The sequence below is a fragment of the Oryzias latipes genome, chromosome 12 (assembly GCF_002234675.1).
Source record: "Oryzias latipes chromosome 12, ASM223467v1".
Lineage (NCBI taxonomy): Eukaryota > Metazoa > Chordata > Actinopteri > Beloniformes > Adrianichthyidae > Oryzias > Oryzias latipes.
This window is the reverse complement of record NC_019870.2, coordinates 6,754,601-6,770,342: the sequence shown is the minus strand read 5'-3', so window position 1 is coordinate 6,770,342 and position 15,742 is coordinate 6,754,601. Positions and strand designations below refer to the sequence as shown.

The window sequence follows — 15,742 nt, the reverse complement described above, 5'->3', positions numbered from 1 at the left end:
AGCAAACAAATTCTTGTACAGTCCAAGCAGGCTAATGTAAAAGAACCTGCAGAATGCATTATGTGACTATTTTCAAATTTTCATGAATCTATTCTTGTTTAGATTGTTAGATTGTAAAGGTTCTACCATTTAGGTTCTGTTTCTGGTCTGTTTGCAACTGATTTATTCTTTCACACCAACTATTTCATTTAACCTGTCGGTTGCTGTAATGTTATCTTTTTCCACGTTAATTTTTTAGGTTTCGTTGTGTGCAGGTTTACTTAAAATATCTAATATCGCCAGTCCATCTTTGTCTTGCAGTTCACCTGCATCTGGGTCTTCCACGAACAGAATTTCACCTCACATTTTTCTCACTTTTTCTAGTGAAAATGATGTGACGGTGTGAATTTAGTGCAAAAAAAGATATAAAAAACAAATAAATAAATAAATAAAAACAAATATGCTTCTTAAAAAAATGAAGTTTTTTAGGAGGTAACGTCAGGGACACAGAGTGAAAAAAGAACACATGGGTCAAGTAAAAGATAGCTGTTTGTGCAGTTATAGTACTTTTTCTACATAAGTTGTCTTTTTCACATCTTGGACTTTAAACTCATAAACATATGTTGTGGTGCAGACTATTTGTTACCTGGTGCGGAGCGTTGTACCACGCGTTGCACCACGCGTCGCGCTGCACCACCGCTGCAGTCAAGATTTGGCGTATATGCTGATCTTTCCGATGGGTTGAATAAAGCATCAGTTCAGAGAGAAAGTTCACCTCTTACTGCTTGTTTTTATCCAGATGATGAAGCAAAAGGTTGTTTTAAAGAAGCCGACGGAGTGATACAAAACATTTAAGCTAGGTGACCGGAACTTCTTTTTTCACCGTGCGGTTACCCTGTGGTAGATCATTTTTTAGTGCACACCCAGCAGCCAATCAGAATCGAGTATTCACCCGGATCATGGTATAACAAATGTTACGTTACATCTGTGTATTGTTTAAATCTCCAGTGCATCATTATAAAGCAGTAGCATTTTGGATACATTTGCTTTATTTTGAAAGGTAGCAAAAGAGATGAAAAGAAGTGTTTTTGTTTATATAACACAATCAATAATTTTTAAAATACATTTTTATTTCTTAAAGCAACTCTTTTCTGCACTATTATGTAACTACAAATGCCCTGAGCTGTAACACAATTGAGCGTCTTAGTCCTTCAAAGATCTATAGAGGTTGCACATCTGGTTCACGTGCATTTCAATCTGTGGAAAGAATTTTTAAACTGTCCCTGGTGACATTCTGCTCCACCCATGGGATAATACCTTTCTGGGGGTGTTCTTTGGTCTGATAAATACTGTCAAGCCATGTGTTATTCTGTGAATGGGGGTTCAAAAGCATTAGCTCCATGACCTGCTGCTGCAGAATGGATTTACAGAGTTTAGTTGGATTCAAAGAAAACAATACATACAGTCAACAGCAGGGATGGAAAGTTAAAACTTGAACTCAAAGGTAAAAAAAAAAAAAACACCAAAAACACAAATATTTTCAAAATTAAACTCAAAAGAGACCAAAAAATATATGAACATATATAGAAAATTAAGTAAAGCGGTCATAAACTTTCAAAGAGACACGTGAAACAAAAAAACAAACAAAAACAAAAATATGATTTTAATCACCTGTAATGTTGCTAACCTGGTTTTAATTGTTGGCTATTATTGAAATATGTTTATCACAATTTGGGCTTATTAGAACGATTTGGACTTTTTGTGCAGCCCCTTAAGACACCCTTGGTTGTGAATCGTCCCTTTACAAATAAAACAATTAAAACTGAATTGGATTAATATGACTGATGATCACAGCCAGAAGGATTCTCCAAAGTCTATCTGCAGTACAGCCACTATTGCGTTTTTGCAGGGCTTCTCTTCACATAGAACACACAGAAAGCCCCGGGCTGATATCAGGCAGACTCAATGAGCTTTTATGAAAGGTTTTTCTTTTAGCCTTGCAGCTCTGATCAGTGTCCATTTAGCACACGATTGTGCCCAACACTAAATTTTGAAAATATTTATTTTATGCGGTACACACAAATACATTTAGTTGATTTATTTTTCTTGATAGCTGCAGGACATGTTTGTCTTTTCCAGAAACACATACCCACATTCATACATGTCGACCATAATCTGAAAGAGAAGCTTTCTATGTAAAGTGCTGTGGTGCAACTGACTTTGTAAGCTAATGCAAAGGCTGCTTAATGAGAGCTAATTACATGATGATCCGCATTGATGTGTCTGTCTAAGCACTGACACTCTTTGGGGTTGCAAACAGATACACAATCAGAGAATCAATGTTTATTTAGAAAACAACAACAACAGAAGTAATGTTAGATCCAAAGACAAAAGTCTTTGGTTCAATCAGATATAGATCTATTTTCAAAGCGTTCCCAGTGGTTATTTAATTATGATTATGCTATTTTTAGCCCCCCCCACAAAAAAAATAATAGAGTGGCAGTACTTTATTAAAAATTCAACTCTGAATTGTGGGCAGGGCTGTTTGCACAGAAGCAACCCCGCCCCCCTTCTTGTCACCTATAACTAACCTATCTGTTTATACTCGCTACTGCTAGCTTACAGCCCCTCACAACCCCAACATGGAGAGCAATATCGTAGCTATTCAGCCGTACAGTTTTGAGTCAGATTGTAGCTTTTATGATGAAAACAAAGACGCACATGGATATATTTGTCTGCAAGAAGATGCATCAGAATGGAGCAGAGCAGGAGCACAGCAGGGGGCTTGTGATCCTCTCAGCGTCTTTACTACGTCACAAATATGCTTTTTTTCAAAATGTATTTTTTCATAATCTCCTGATTCACAATGATTTGAATAAATCAATACACAGAAATGCAATTTTGAACTTCATTTATTCAAAATATTCCCTCTAACATTAGAAAAAAAGGCCACAAAAAAATGTTAAAAACCCTAAAAACACAATTTAAAAAACAGAAAAGGCACTCAGAGCTTCAAACCACAACCAAACAACTGTGTCCCTTCTCAGCAGAGGCACATCTATAATCTAATTCTTTTTTTTTACTGCTATGGTGGCACCTTCATTACTGTACCTTAATTGTGAGCGTGTGTGGGTTTAACTCCCAGGTCTAGTGCAATAACGTTTCATTGTAGTTTCCTCTGCCTGACTCATTTACAGTACAGACACAGAGGCCTGGGAATGGCCGCTGGAGTTTTTCTTTATTACACTTTCAAAACCCAAGGATAAATGCAAAAACAAGCCTCTTTTAGGAAACTCTTTTTTTCCCCCAGATACTATAAATATACTTTCTTTTTTACATATAGATGAAAGAAAGGATTAAAGGTGGATGGTGCAGGAAGCATTTCCCTGTTTACGCACACACAAAAAAATGTGAGCGAGGGGTGTATTTGGGGAAAAACACCTGTGCAGTCTCTGACCAACTCCAGTGAAATGTGAAAATGACCTTTGTGTAATGAACAGCCGGTAAAGAGCTGCAGGAAGGGAGTGACCATGGCAGATCAGAGAGGTTACCCTGCTCTTTGCTAGTCCTAGCACACACATTCATCAGCAGCCTTCCCACAGGGCTCTTTGGGTTTCACTACACTCACCAGACTGCATTACGGTATGGGGCACCATTAGTCTCTGCTACAGGAGGCCAGTGTTTGCACATGCTCGCTTTCTAAAGGTCCTGAAAGGACTATAATATGCCTTTGCCTGAACACAGGCAGCCAGTTACCTACAAACTGATTATTATTAACCAAATGTTCCAGGAAAATACCAACCGTTTTAGAGAATTTTTCATCAGAGACGACTGCTGACTTCTCATTTAATCATTGGTCTTATTGTTTTTGCAGTGACTGGAATCACAGATTTGTTAGTTTGTTGCTTCCAAACATCCAACAACATGTGAAGCTGAGATAACATTAACTTAGTGTTTTGTCATAAAGTCATTAGCATTTGTGTTTTGCCTTCACTGCCTAAGTTTGTGTGGGATGATGATGCTTTTCTTGGGAGAATGTCATGTTTGCATCTTAAAATGCTTAATTCGGGTGCACCTGAAGCATTTAAAGCTGTCAGTCAAATCCAAATTGAGACATCTTTTAGACTTCTCTTCTAAATATCATCGCTTAACAAGATGTCCCACTCCCACTCCAATCGTCCTTTGAGCTATTTTTAAAAGCATTTTTCCTGTGGTCTTGTAGTTATGAGTTTTTGCCTTTTTTCCAAAAACCTGTGGCGTTTTCTCCAACACAGTTTCAGCAGAGCAGTGGTAGTGCATTAGAAATGTGCCTCTGAGTTGTGGACGAGACTGATTGATGGCATGGAGCATCAATCTGTCTCCACCCTCTCCTGCTAGCTTACAGCCTCCAAGCTATTACCAGTGCAACAAAAATGGAGAGCAATATTAGAGCCATCTGCCATACAGTTTGGAGCCAGATGCCAGCTCAGACGGGGAAAACGAAAACATACATGGATCTATTTGTGTGTAAGTGGATGCATCTCAATGGAGCTTAGCAGGGACGTTGTGTAGACATCAAAACCAAATTTTAATTAGAGTGGAAATAAAGAAGCATGTGTCTTCCATTGCTATCGGTCGTATGGCTGTTGACATGGTCCCCAGTTTCAAAATATTGTGGATTTACTTCAATAATAAAACTTAATTTTCAGTCTGTAAAAAAGGCTTATTAACAATAACCTGTCTGAGGTTGCTAAATAGACACCATCTGTCTTCACCTTCTTCCACTTTCGGCTTCTCCCATCAGGGGTCGCCACAGCGAACAAGTCGCATGGTAAATTTGGCAATGTTTTACGCCGGATGCCCTTCCTGACGCAACCTTCTCAAACCGGGCTTTGAACCGGCAGAGGTAGAGGAGGGAACAGGGAGCAGCCCGGAGTCGAACCCTGGTTTCACGGACGGAAGGCGCCGCAAACCAGCACGAGCTAAACCGGCTTCACCAATACTTGTAAATGTCTGCTGTAGTGCTGTGGTGCATTCTGACCAGTTCTGTCTCAGTCTGGATCAGGAACTGCTTCTTTACTGAGTCTACATGGTTTAGTAAAAAACAAATAAATTAAAAAAAAGCAGATCCATCTGCAGGGACTCCACCTTCAGCTCCTGACCACATCTAGAGAAGATGCTAATAAGCTCACAGCACCTGTTTGGACTCCTCCAACCCATCAGAAGAACTTTTTGGGAGCTTCAAGAACCTGTGGACTGATGAATAGCTTATTTCCCCAGAAATGTCTCTCTACTGACCTCTGTCCACCAGAGACACCCCCCCTCTTGACCAGTCTCAGCACAGCAGAAAAGATTTATCCCCTTCACCCCATCCCTTCTCAGGTGATGCACATCCTTCCATGTGATTACTGGGACATTAAATTGCTGATGGATCACTCTCAAACCATATTATTTGCAGTTCTGAGCTCATGACATTTGATTGGTGCTCTTGAACTGAAGGACACAGATGGACATTCTTCAGAAAATACAGGTAGAAGGCAGACCCAGTGGTGAAAAATATTTCCTAACCATGCTCTGATGCTGCCAAACAGCCCACTTTACCACTACACTTTCACCACCGTGTCTGATCAAAGAATTGTTGTATTGGTCTAGTAGAAAAAAATGAACAAGAAAAAAGTAGTGTCTTCCAGAAAGTTCATTTTCCAAAAATCACTGTACAGTATCTCCAAGTCATGGAAAGGGTTGATTGAATGCTAAATTTAAACATAAATACATTTATAGACCTTACAATAAAGTCGTAAAACTATGAGAAAAAAGTTGTAAATTTACAAGAATAGATGACAAAAATTATGAGAAAATATCTGTGATTTTATGAGAGTAAAGTCGTAATATTAAGAGAAACATTTTGCATTCTTACAAGAAAAAACTCAAATTTTAAGAGAAAAGGTTAAACCTTTATATAAACAAACTTGTAGAATTATGAAGAAAAAGAGTCAATGTTTTAGGATATGTTGGCAGTGAATTTTCTAAGGTCCAGATGAATTATGGCACATTCCAAGACAAACTGAAGCCTGATGACATCATTGTAAATGGAGACATTGATGGATTTAGTTGGCACGTGGATGGACGCGTACACAATCCTTTGTGTAGTGAAGCCTGAAGTTTTTGATATTTTGTTTCTGTCTTTTATGACTCTCTGGGTTTGTGGTTGTTGTGTAATGACTGATTAGAATCTTCTCCATTGTGCATAAGTCTCCCTACTGTGGATATCTGGAGTCTAAAATGTTCAAAAACATCTACACATTTTAAAAACTGTGGAGTGCATTATTGCATCTGCAATGCTACAAATATTTTCTTGACAAACATGTTTCACATTTTCAAGGAAACGTCAATTTTGTAAAATTGAAAAGCAGCACTGATTTCCAGGATCTATAAAGACCTGTTCAAGAATTCTTAAGAATTACAGCTCAGTTGGACAATGCATGTGTGATCAGCATTTCCCTCCACATACTGAAGAAAACCTGTGACCTTTTGAAGCACTTTTCATGGAACCTGTTATTTCATTTTTGAGAAATGTTAACAGTCCAACCTTCTCTCCCACGTTGTGTGTCCTGCAGCTGCTCTCGGACAGCCAGATCAACATGGTGAAGGTGGTGAACTCTGTCAGTGATGCTCTCAACGCCATGCAGAAGGAGAACGTGGGTCTCAAGGCTCGTGTCAAAGCTGATTTACAGAGAGCCCCGGTGCGTGGAGCTCGCCTGAAGGGCTGCTCAAATGGTGAGACATTGACTCATATAGCTGGTAAAGCAGGAAATAAGTGAGGCGAATATCAGAGATGCAACACATTTAAATGTAATCAAAAAGTTTTTTGTTCTTTTCGCTTTCTCGCCAGTTGGCATTTGATGAAGTGATGTAATTGGGGAGAGTTTTGGATATGGATGATGATGTTTAAGTGCAGAAAAGAGGTGTCACTTGTGTTTTTCCTCATCCTTTACTGATGTTTCAGGCCGTGGTCTCCAACCTTGTTTGCACCACAGACAAGTTAAATGTCAGACAATGTTTGCACAGGCCAGCCTGTACGAGGCTGAGGTTGCAGTCTGAATTTTTTGTTTTTTGCTTTCAGTTTGACAGTCAAGGGAACCCATGTTTATCACATAGAAAAAGAGTTCTACATAAATATTTGAAGACTTTTTGTTGATATTAGACAGAAAATGAAGTATCATTTATGAAAAAAAATGCAGATTTATAATAGTTGCCAATTTGTTCCTCTTTTTTTGTAGAATTGTATATTTCAGGTCGTGTGAGAAAACTTAGGCTCAGAGACAGATCAATTCAATTTTCTTCAGAACTCATTGTGAGTTTTTTTTGTGCATCCGTTTATTTTTTATGTTTTACAAATCAGCAGCTTTATAGAACTGAATTTGTATTCTCTGTAAAACATCAGCAGCGGGTTTAAACTTTCCTTGTACTTTGGATTTTGTACAGGACCCTTTTTAATGTTGTATACATTGTCCCTCAACATTTCCCTTAAGCGTTAAAGTGGAAGCATAAAGAGGTGGTCCTTGTGTGACCGTTAAAGTTGGGTCGACAAATTCAAGAAAATGAAATGATAAAACCGTTATAAATCCACCATGTATTTTAACTTTATTAGCAGCAACTTTGAGACATTGGAGAGAGACATTTTTTTAACTGTCCTCTACTCTTTCTTACTTATTTTTCTCTTCAAGCTTCTCATAATTGGCAGTTAAAAGCTCAATCTGCATGCAGTAGTAGCGTGTAAATGGAGTAACAAAGAGAGTGCTATAGGTGAAACACAAAGAGACATCAATACAAAAATGTAAAAAAAAAATGAGTGATACTGGAAAATGAAGCAAAATCCAGAACCACTTCACGTTAATTGATAATGCGAAAATAGAAGTTAGAGTATGCAAGAAAGTAGTTCCATCTAGAACCGGCTCCGCTCCACAACCAACCTGCACCTGAGAACTGAGAGAAACTTCTCCTAAACAGGGCAGATCATTACTTACATAAGAAACCAGATCAGCTTCACAAAGCGGAGACACTTATTTTTGAATGACAACCTTTACTGTGACAAAAAAAATCACATACAGTGGGTGGAGTGCGATGCGTTTAACTCCACCTACATCGAGGCACTCCTTGGACTGCACACTGCAGCCAGTGGCATCTCTTAGGAAATCACAGAGATGTTTAGGAAAAAGCTGTGCCAAAGGAATGATGAAAAATGAATTGCCACTTTGTTTCTCTTAACTTTCCCTTATCTTACCAGAGATCTATTTAATTCAAGCAGACATTTGTGAAGTTGAATTCAGGTAAGAAGAATTGTGTGTCACTTGTATTGAAAGGTTAGGAAAAATCTAAAACCTGTTCTCAGCATTGAACTCCTTCTCTGAAGGAGCAGTCAGCTGCAATCCAAGCTGCACTCTGAAACCATTTAATGGTTTAATGCCTCAATCTAACCCTGAAATTCTATGCGTTATGTGTTCCCGTTTTTTTTTTTTTACTCACAATCTCTCAGTCAAGATGGACACTAAGATTCAGCCAGTATGCCAGATCGTTTCTGATCTTTTCTTGCCCCCCTGTCTTTGGACATGCACGTTATATTTCGATTCCTTTCATTTCAACCCCATGTCACATTATTCCAACATCACTGTTCTGTGTTTTGTAGTATTTTATTCCAATGTGAACCACCTGTCTTCCATCGTACAGCATATTCACTTAGTCTGGCCTCTCCAAGCAAAATCAGTATATAACTTAAGGCTATAAGTCATCCACATTATTCAGTGGCCTTGGTGCAACCATGAATTTTCTCTTTTTTTATCATGCATGAAAGATGGCTTGCAGGTCTTCCAGTTTCTCAGAAAGGTAGAGAAGATGCCTGAGGCATCATCCCATTGGCAGGGTTTTACCCAGGCATATACCCAGTGGCTTTGCCGTGTTGGATTTGTCTTGCACATGGAGCTGAGGAGCACAGAGTGAAGGATGCTCGTGCTCAGAATACAAACAAGAACCAATAGTTTTGGTGATAAACCGGCTGGATTCAAACCAGTGGAGGAGAACATGGTCAAATTTTCATGATTATAAAGAGGTATTGTAAAGGCATGTACCAACATATGTTTGCAAATGTAAACAAAGGCTCAAACCCATGAAGCAGCTGCAACATTATATGGCTACTTTAAAAAGGTTGCAGGCAGAATGTGCACTGTGAAAGCATTCAACAGCTGTTGAAGCCTTATATGGTGAATTGGACATAAAACATAAAGAACGTAATCATTTGTTGAAAAGACTCAATGGCAGGCTTTCATTTTTTAAATAAGAAAAACACCTTCATTTAGAAAACGGCACTTTGAGTGATTGCAGCAGAGCTCAGCTGTCGAAATGGCTTCTCTGGTGACGATGGATCTGGTTATAATAACTTTAAGAGAGTATTTGGAGATGATCCAGCTTTTTTAGCACAATATGAAATCTGGGTCGTGCGCTGCTTTAGGTTTTCAAAGGCTGTTAAAGAAACAAGACAGTCTAACATGCTTTATCAGTACATCTAAGCCTCTCCTAATCACTTCACCCAGAGCTTTATGATCTAATATACTGTATGTTCATATCGCTGATTAAGCAGGGGCTGGCCATCCTCCCCTCCACTCGCTTCTCATTTGTTATTTCATTTCCATACTTTTCTGTTTTCCTTCATAATTACTGTTTGATTCAGCATTTGCACATTTTTCTGCTCCAATTATGCTTTATTTTTAACTTTGTTGATGGTTGTCTAAAACCATAAAATATTATAAATACTGTTTCAGCTATGCTTTAATATTAGCTGTGTACATATATATATATATATATATGTGTGTGTGTGTATGAAAACGCCCCTCCTCCAAGCTCTGGTCCTCAACCAGAGGCCTAGGAGCTTGAGGGTCCTGCGCAGTATCTTAGCCGTTCCTAGCACTGCGCTTTTCTGGACTGAGAGGTCTGAGGTCTTTCCAGGTATCTGTTGTAGCCACTCCTCCAGCTTGGGGGTTACTGCCCCAAGTGCTCCAATTACCACAGGCACCACTGTCACCTTCACTTTTCATGCTTTCTCCAGTTCTTCTCTGAGTCCCTGGTATTTCTCCAGTTTCTCATGTTCCTTCTTCCTGATGTTCCCATCGCTTGGCACTGCCACATCCACCACAACGGCTTTCCTCTGTTCTTTATCCACCACTACAATGTCTGGTTGGTTTGAAATTACCATCCTATCAGTCTGGATCTGGAAGTCCCACAGGATCTTTGCCCTCTCATTCTCTACGACCTTCGGAGGTGTTTCCCATTTTGACTTTGGGGTTTCCAGTCCATATTCTGCACACATGTTCCTGTATATTATTCCAGCGACTTGATTGTGGCACTCCATGTATGCTCACTGCCAGCATCTTACACCCTGCAGTTATGTGCTGGATTGTTTCAGGCGCCTCTTTGCACAGCCTACACCTTGGGTCTTGTCTGGTGTGGTAGATCTGAGCTCTGGTGCTCAGGGATTGTTCCTGAGCTGCCAGGATGAACGCTTCAGTGCTGTCCTGTAGGCCAGCTCTTTCTAGCCATTGGTAGGACTTCTTGATATCAGCCACTTCAGTTATGGTCCGGTGGTACTTCCCGTGCAGGGGTTTGTCCTCCCATGAGGATCTGTCCTCCAGCACTGTATCCTCTACTCTCCATTGCCTGAAACATTCACTGAGCACACTGTCAGTTGGGGCCTTGTCCTTGTGATGTATTCATGCATCTTGGATGTTTCATCCTGGATAGTGGCTTCTACGCTCACTAGTCCATACAGTCTCAGGGTGCTGGATTTGGGATGGAACCCTCCATGCATGGTGAGGAGCTTTTGTGTCTATACATATATATATATATCCTGTTTTACTATAAAGTAAAGTTTCTAATTGATAAAAATCCAAAGAATTGATTTTGAAATGATTTAAAACTTCAGCCTTTTCGTAAGGTCTGCTCAAACCTAAGTGAATAGAGCATGCCCAGTAAATCTGCTGTAGAGCTGAAAGTTCTGTAGCCACTTCACTTTCATCCATCATTAGGACAATCTAACATTTAGAAAAAAAAAAAAAAATAGATAAAAAAAAAAATTCCTCGTCACGTTCAGATATGAAATCCATCCACACAGGTTAAATGCTTTTAGTTTGTTTGTTTGTTTTTTACCACAAAAAGTTTTTTTTTCTTTTTTCTAATATAAAGGCCTTTTTACCTTGGCCAAAGGGAACTTATGTTCATGTTCAACAAGCCATCTGGTGGTTATTTAATGACCTGTGCATGGACCTTGATATCTTGTTTCTTAAGTCAGTCTTAAAAAAAGATGTTGAGTTGATAATGCTTGGGTGTGAAAATTTGAAGATTCCCAAATGTGTGTGTACATAACTCAAAACCTCAAAAACCTCAAATACAAAGTGAGTAATATTTTTGTATAATAACTTCAATTCAATTCAATCCAATATTATTTGTATAGCCCAAATTCACAACAACAGTCATCTCGATGGGCTTCGTATCGGTAATTGAAAAATTGAAACATAAAATCAAAAGGATCATGAATATATAGAGTTCAATAGGAAAATACTAAAATGAATTAACTAACTGACTAAGCTAAACTGGACATCCCTGCCCCTAGACCCCCCTTCTCGGTAAGGAAAAACTCCTAAAAAAAAACGGATTCCGGAAAAAACAAAGAAACTCCAGGGGTGTCCACATGAAGGAGGGATCCTCCCCCAGGATGGACAGGCGATTTACCAGAACTCTTAGAGAAGTATTAACTGATCAAACTCTACAACTACATATTTAAAGTCCAGCAGACGAGCTTCATCCAGATAGAGTTGGAGGGACAGTCAGGGGCACTAGTCGAGCCGGAGACAGGATCCACAGCCAGGTGTAGGAGCAGGAGCAGAGACGAGGTACTCGGTCAGGTACAGAGCAGAGACGAGCCAGAGGCAGGATCCACAGCCAGGTGTAGGAGGAGTAGTAGAGGCGAGCCAGAGACGAGGTACACCGTCAGGTACAGGAGCACGGATGAGCCAACTGGAATCTTGAAGCACTCCCACTCCCCAGGAGGGGAGAGGGAAAGAGGGACAATACATGAATCCCACTGCACCAAACAGTTTGTGTGATTATTATTTTGTTAAAATGTTACTCATATATAAAGGATGAAGAAAACAATATTTTACGATTGATACTTTAATCATTGTTAGTTACTTAAAGGAAAAAAGCAATAGAGGTTTTTTTGTTGTTGATGGACTTGTTGGTCTTACTGAAGCTCTGTCCGTGGTGCTGAAATTAACCACAAGCTGTGATGGTTTTTATTTCCTTTTGTAATTATTATTATTATTTTAACAGATTTCAGTTGTTATTGAATGTTTTTATGTTTTATTTTTAAATCAGTGAGCATTCATCTGAAACAAAGCAACATTTAATGTAGCAGTAAACAATGAGCATGTTGGCACAATACAAATTCTTCAGATCTTATTGTAACATCAGTAATTGTTGTTTTTCTGAATTAATTTCTTATCATTTCCCAATGATGTCTCCTTGCTAAGGTTAATGGAAACACTGACGAAAACAAGGTTGTTTCCTAAAGCCTGGTTTATCATTAGTGAATATGAGATGCAGAGTGTTCTCTTAGATGAACATGAAATCAATTTGGCGATCTGCAAGGCTTTAATTGTTGGTTTAAAAGGTTTGCTGACATTAAGTTGAAACATTAATTCTATCAATGTGTTTGTACTTCTCATGGGAAAGAATAAATCATGACACGCTGAGGTTTCAAATCATAATCAGGGTTTAAAAAAGTATCAATTCCTGTTCTGTAGGACTCTGTTCTCAATATCTTTCAGTGAAGCTCCTGGAGACATCAGACTCATCATTATATTTTTTATATAATCCCTCAATACAATTTTAAATCAGCTTTTGAATTAATTGTGTATATAAAAGTTTAAAAAAAGAAAAATGTGCACCAATGAATCAGGAAGAAAATGACTTGCTCTTCTTATATGCATCTCTTTTATTAGTCTTTGTACAAAAAACACATTGAATGATTGAATTTGCTATATGGCATTAAGCATGTATAAAAGCACACCATATTCTGAACAAAGTCTGTACTTTCAAATTTGTATTGTATTAGAACAATGTGTTAACTTATTTAAAGTCAGTAAAAATGTTGGTTATGTTTCTTAGTCTATTAGAAGTAATACATGATCATTTATAGATGACACCACACAGCACCTTCAAGTCTACCTCTGTGACAGTTGCTGGTGAGTTAAAAATGCAAAAAACTAAAATAAAACAACCTTCATAGCCAGGCATATGCATAGCTTTAATTTCATATAAATATAAAGATAAAAATATGATTAAAAAAATAAATAACAAATGGTTCTAATAATGTCAGCACTTCATGAACACTCATCATCATAGTCATGGTACAACAGAATCTTTGTTATTTTAAAATTTTTTAAATAAAGATATGAATCACATTTGGTTAAAATGTTTAAAAGTTCTAAATATATTAAGGCAAAAGTAACTAAACTTTCTCACATAACTAAAATTCACTTTTGTCACAGAGTTTGGAATGAATTTTCTTAATTACACCAGAATTTAAAACAACAAATTATTTTAGAATAAATTCAGAAAAAATGTTTTCTATGTTAGAAAAAACATCAGTAATTCTGTAAACTGGAGAAATTCAATGTGCAAAGTGCATGCAAGTAAATCACTAGATGACCTAATATTTCAGCACCATGGACAGAGCAATGGTCATTTTCTTTCATTCCACTTTTCTAGTAAATTTAGATCCACTTAAAGAAGAATCACAAATCAAACAGTACAAAATGGATCTGTCTGTCATCGGCTGCAAACTGTTTTTTTTTTTCTTTGCATGAGTGAGCAATTTTTATTACAGTCAAGAAAGAGTCAAACTCATATGAGCAGAAGTGCTAATACAGATGATGAGTGGGCAGCTTATGACATGTTAGATGTTTTTAAATAATTCATGAAAGACACCTGCTGTCATCACTCTGCAGCTGTAGACATGCGTGTTGCTTCCTTGCTGCTTTTATAGTGGCTTTGTGTGATTTAAAGAGAGGACAGAGCAACAACTGCTACTTATATCCTTTGGTGACTCATTCAGATCAAAAACTGTTTAATTAGTTATTAAATTTAAAAAAAATTCTTGTTTAAAAGAAAAAAACTTATAGTGGAGGTATTTGAAATGAAAAAAAAATGTAATTAAAAGCACGCAGGGCATTGAATGGCCTGAAGGCGCTATCCCCCCCCACCCTCGCTGTCCACGTTTGACACACCCTCTTTCTCGCTTGGCCCTACATGGGTCTTACTCTACCCCTCTCTGCCAACCTGGTCAGAGCTCATGATGACAAATTCATAAAAAAGAAAAAGAAAAATATCGCCTTTTTTCTTTTTTCATCTCTTTATCAACCACGTTATTTATTTGTTTTCTCTTTTTTTGGTAACCTGGGGGTAATGAACAGTTCTGTGAAGTTTTTAAAATAACCTGAAAAACTAATTTTTTGCAACTGAAGTTTTTTGTTAACAGCGCCTTCATTTCTGGCATGTTGTTTTGTTCAGCTTAAGCTTAATATTTCAGTAAAAAATGTGCAAGCAACAGGGAAAGCCCTTTACGAGTTCGCCACTCTAACTCCGTTCAAAATCTATAAACTTAAAACCAATATGTTTTTCCAGGAAGCTTTTTAATGATGCTTAAAGAGTAAGGAGTTGATAGATCGAAACCCCTAAAAGGACCAACTGAGATTTTTTTTCTTGTGTTTTTTTCTTTAATTCAAGATGGCCGTCTCTTCTTGAGGTCAAAGGTCAGCAACATTTCAGGTGTGGTTGTAGACATAGCTGGTGGTGTGTTTTAAATTTTGTGAAAATTGCTCAAATTAAAGTTTTCGAGCCCCAAAAGGGGAAAATTGCCAAAATTCTCACTTTGCCACAAAGTGGTCATCAAGCCTAAGGTCCTGTGGTTATCCCATAAAAATCTGAACTTCCTTTGGATCACCTGGATATGTCTTTTGGTTTTGTTAGTGAATTTTTACTTTGTTTTTTTTTGTTTTTTCAGCCCGAAAAGAGACTTTGGCCCCATTTGTCTTTTTGACAATTTATACCACCCTGATGTCATCATTTTTTTTTGGTGGGGGTCATTGTGTTCGGGTACTAGGTGGGTGCAAATTTTGAGTGTGTGGTGGGGGCAAAATTTTCACTGTAATGTGCAGTAAGACAGAAGAACTGCAAAAACAATGTGGTCATTGAAGTCCGGCACTGCTGCAGCATATGATAAGAAAACCTTCCGGATCGTTGTAGCAATCTGGGTTCCCGTGGTCATTCACGGTATTCCTGAAAGACTAATTTTGTTGCAAAAAAAAAAAAAAAAGAAATCCTATTCCATAAGTAAAGAAAGGGGAAAGGTTTGATAAAACATGCTATGGTTATCCAAATCCATGCGTGAAATATTGTGTCACGGATTCATGCAGATTCAAAAAACCTGTTTCCACCCTTTGAACCCTGTAACGCAAATCAGCCCTTTATCAAACTGCATCTGTCTCTCAATTGATTCTGAGCCAAAATCATGCATGTAAGACCTGACATGACCCAAATAGAGACTCAGAGCAGCATGCAGGGACGTGAATAAAAAAGCAAAGGCTTAGAATATTTTTTGCAGACCCAACAGCGCAAAGTAATGAAGGATAAAACCTCACATTTACACACAGATTGTCCCAGCTGGATACTCCGT

General features: G+C 38.1%; 1 protein-coding gene across 2 annotated transcripts in view; it reads left to right on the top strand.

The window, feature by feature from the left end:
• The window catches only part of fibcd1 (fibrinogen C domain containing 1), a 177,575-nt gene that overhangs the window by 88,483 nt on the left and 73,350 nt on the right, over positions 1-15,742 (top strand). For both annotated transcript variants that reach the window (XM_004074532.4, XM_011481524.3), the window contains one exon: positions 6,576-6,735. In XM_004074532.4, the coding sequence (XP_004074580.1) occupies positions 6,576-6,735 (160 nt within the window). The remainder of the gene's footprint in view (positions 1-6,575; positions 6,736-15,742) is intronic.